Source organism: Apis dorsata, unplaced genomic scaffold (genome assembly GCF_000469605.1).
Source record: "Apis dorsata unplaced genomic scaffold, Apis dorsata 1.3 scaffold_651, whole genome shotgun sequence".
NCBI lineage: Eukaryota > Metazoa > Arthropoda > Insecta > Hymenoptera > Apidae > Apis > Apis dorsata.
The window spans coordinates 566,730-570,260 of NW_006263842.1; the positions used below are offsets into that span (position 1 = coordinate 566,730).

The window sequence follows — 3,531 nt, forward strand, 5'->3', positions numbered from 1 at the left end:
TTTTTTTTCTATCATTCCATCAATCATAAAATTTAGTCTTAATGACGAAAAAAAAACTCGAATACAAGAATAAAGGTAGATTCTCAGACCGCGATCAAAATTACGCGTGTCAACGTATTTATTTACCGTACCGCAATTAATTCTACCAAACATTTTTATAACCTGACGATAGTTACGTTATATCAACGAACGACAAGATACGAACAAAAAGATGCACGAACGGACGATATAAGAGACGCCATAAGTTTTAGGTATCGCGACTGAAATCTATACAAATGATCTACTCGCTCAAAGTAGCGAAAGAGAGAAAGCGTTCTAATACGTTCTCCTTAGAGAAAACAAGCTTTTGCTGTATCATTTCATTGCGCATGCGGGCTCGATCGATCTTGAATTTTGTTTCGTAGCGCACGCGCGCGCAGCTCATTCGATTTGTGTTATCATTCCAAGGATTGTATTATACAGAGTAGTTCGTATTTCATGGTATAAACGAGATCAGAGAGATTCTATCAAATTAAACGAAAATATAGAATAAAATTTTTTCACGTGACATTTCGTTTTCGAATAAATTAAGCTTGAAAATATTTCAACACAAGTGAAATTATCTAATTCCTGATTGGATATGAACTGTTAATAAAGGATTATTTTAAATGTGAAAATAAATAGAAAATGTAGAATACATTTTTTTCATTTAAAAATTAATTTTCAAAAAAATCGAATTTAAAAATTCATCGATTCCTTGATTATATTATATTCAATTTAGATTTCCTTACCAACTTTAAACAATTTTATTTAACTTGTATTTGAAAAATTGTCAAATTTCTCCAAAGCAAACGCAAGAAAATTTTTACGCAATTTCATTCAATATTCTTGATTTTCGTTTTATTTCGAATCATAAAGTCTCTCTGATGCTTGTGTTCCCATGAATTTTGGATCACTCTCCATACAAGACGAGACTCGCTTATGGTTACGCGTATAAGTGAACAGAAACAAAAGAAAAAGAATATGAGTGAAACTAGAAGAAACGCCAATTAAATCGATGCATGAAAACGATTGATTCTTCGTCATCATCATCATCATTGTCATCTAGTTACACCAAGTTACACAGACTATCGTATCGCAACGTACAAGCTGAGTTAGAAAAGGACGGCGTCAGAAACGATACTTGTTGCGTTCTCGAAATTCTTTCGTGTATCTTCTTCAATCATTGGCTCGATCAAATGGACATTTATTTTATCCGTTAAAAAAAAAAAAAAACCTAAAAAAATCAGCCTACTTCGCAAGTATTAAGGAAATAACGGTACTTTTTATTCGAATAAAATTTCCTTAAAAAAAATTTGATCTATATTGCACGTTACGATGGTCGCAATTTTTTTCTAAACCGCAAACATCGTGACGTTACATCGTGATCGGTTTTTTTTTGACCGCAACAAAGCAAAACCGCATATAACTTTCAAGTCCGATATTTACACCTTCTTTCTCTCTCTTTCTCTTTCTGCTTCCTTCCCTCTTTCTCTCTCTTTCGCTCTTTTTCTCTTTATTTTTTTCAATCTTGCTTTTACCGTGAAATTACATAAACGAACAAAGATCATAAATATTCGTGAGTAATCGATTTTCACGATTATCTCAGTGTAATATCTATTCGATGGCAAAGAGATCGCAATTTGCCGAGTAATGTTATACATTTCTAATTTTTTTTTCTTTTTTTTTCTTTTTTTTTCTTACACAATGCAAGTCGCAAACTTTTCATAAATATCTTTACCCTGAGCGAAGGTAAAGATTTTTATGCGGCCTGTGATCACGAATCAGAATGAAACGTTACACGGCCAGATTTTTCGATAACTACATATGTATACTTATATGATACTCCGACGACTCAGGGACGATACATTATACATCACTCGCTCCTTTTCTTCGCGTTTTTTTCTCATCACTCTCTTTTTCTTATTCTCTTTTGCGCGCATTTATTTCGCGTTCGAGTTTCTTTGAACAAGATTTGATAAATATTTAGTAAAAAAAGGATTTTCGCTCAAGTTATATACCGATTGTCATAGAAGAACATAATTTTACATATTTTTTTTTTTTTTTTTTTTTAGCTAGTACAGTGATGCAACATGTATCGATTCAATCGTTTTTACAGAGGAAAAAAAATTAATGTACAATTACGATAAACGTCGTCATCATTGAACGAGGAGGGCAAGTAATATGTCGTCGGCGATCGTCGTTACCAATGTCGTTATAACTCTTGCTTGAATATTGGCGTTATTGATGTTGTTCTTGTCGTTATCGTTCTTGTTGCTGTACTTATTGACTTATAATTTATTAACGTTACGAAAATAATCTTGCTTTTTTTTTTACAGCATTATTCTCCCCTCTGGATTCATAATCTATATAAACACACTTTCTTTGTCGGTCTATAGTCCAATACGCGGGTATTCATTCAAACACCATTGTTTCGTATTCGCGAGAATCCGCAATTTCACCGACAAAATGAGATAAACGTTACACAAGCCGCATCATATGTACCTATATATCTTTAGTACACTGAGCATGGAACTTCTCTTTTACATTTACGTTTGTTCTGTTCTTTTTACAATGTACAACATTTTTCTTTTCTCTTTCTTATCATTTCCCTTTCGCTTCTCTAGTGTTTAAAACTAATTTCGTGATTCTATTCAGAGAATTTCCAGCTCGTTGATAATAAATATAAAATTTGTTCTCTATAAAAAAAAAAAAAAAAAAAAAAAAAAAAAAAAAAAAAAAAAAAAAAATTTTTTTTTTAAAAAAAAAAAAAAAAAAAAAATAAAATAAAAAAAAAATAAAAAAAAATTCGTTTATACTTATATTCGATCGTCATAATATAAATTCTAAGACGAAACGTATTCAAAGAGGGAAAAGAGCAGTGTAGTACGTGTCGCGTAAGGTGCCAAAGTGATGCGCGCGATTTCTTAAGGGAATTGAGATCAAAAGCGACGAATATTTTGAAAATTTTCCAACTTTTTGAATACAAAAAAAAAAACTTTTGTATCGATATAAATTGTTTCTTTGGCTTGTCAGAATTAATATGCGTCGTTCAACAACACTTTACATAAAATCATCAAAAAGAGGATCATTTTGTTCGAGCACATAACATTTCAATCGGATGTCTTTGATGATAAGGACACACACGGTAAGTCGAGTTTCTAATCTCCGCGTGTTAATATGCATGCAAACGACAGCAATGTCGAAGAATGTAGAGGGATGACTGGCGATGAACTCACAAAACATCTATCATTCCTCCGTCTGAGAGAAGGCGGTATCGTCCAACACGCTGGTCCATGTCCACTAATGGTGAACAGACATATAGAGAGACAAGTTGGTCAATATAGTGTAATATCAACTCTTAGAATGATTCTACATCTAAATACGGTGCGGTGCGGTGGAGGAGAAAATGAGATCACGATCAAATGTACATATTTTTCTTCCTCTTCTTTCCTTACATTTATTTTTCAAGCAAAATCTCTGTCTCTCTCTCTCTGTCTCTCTCTCTCTCTC

General features: G+C 32.5%; 1 protein-coding gene across 4 annotated transcripts in view; it reads right to left on the reverse strand.

Moving 5' to 3' along the window:
* Positions 1 to 3,531, reverse strand: part of LOC102671768 (phosphatidylinositol 3,4,5-trisphosphate 3-phosphatase and dual-specificity protein phosphatase PTEN) — a 26,442-nt gene that overhangs the window by 1,639 nt on the left and 21,272 nt on the right. Inside the window, exon 9 of one of the 4 annotated variants that reach the window (XM_031513482.1) lies at positions 3,258 to 3,321. The exons of the other annotated variants lie outside the window; for them this stretch is intronic. Coding sequence (XP_031369342.1) covers positions 3,258 to 3,321 — 64 coding nt within the window. The remainder of the gene's footprint in view (positions 1 to 3,257; positions 3,322 to 3,531) is intronic. 4 annotated transcript variants of the gene reach the window in all.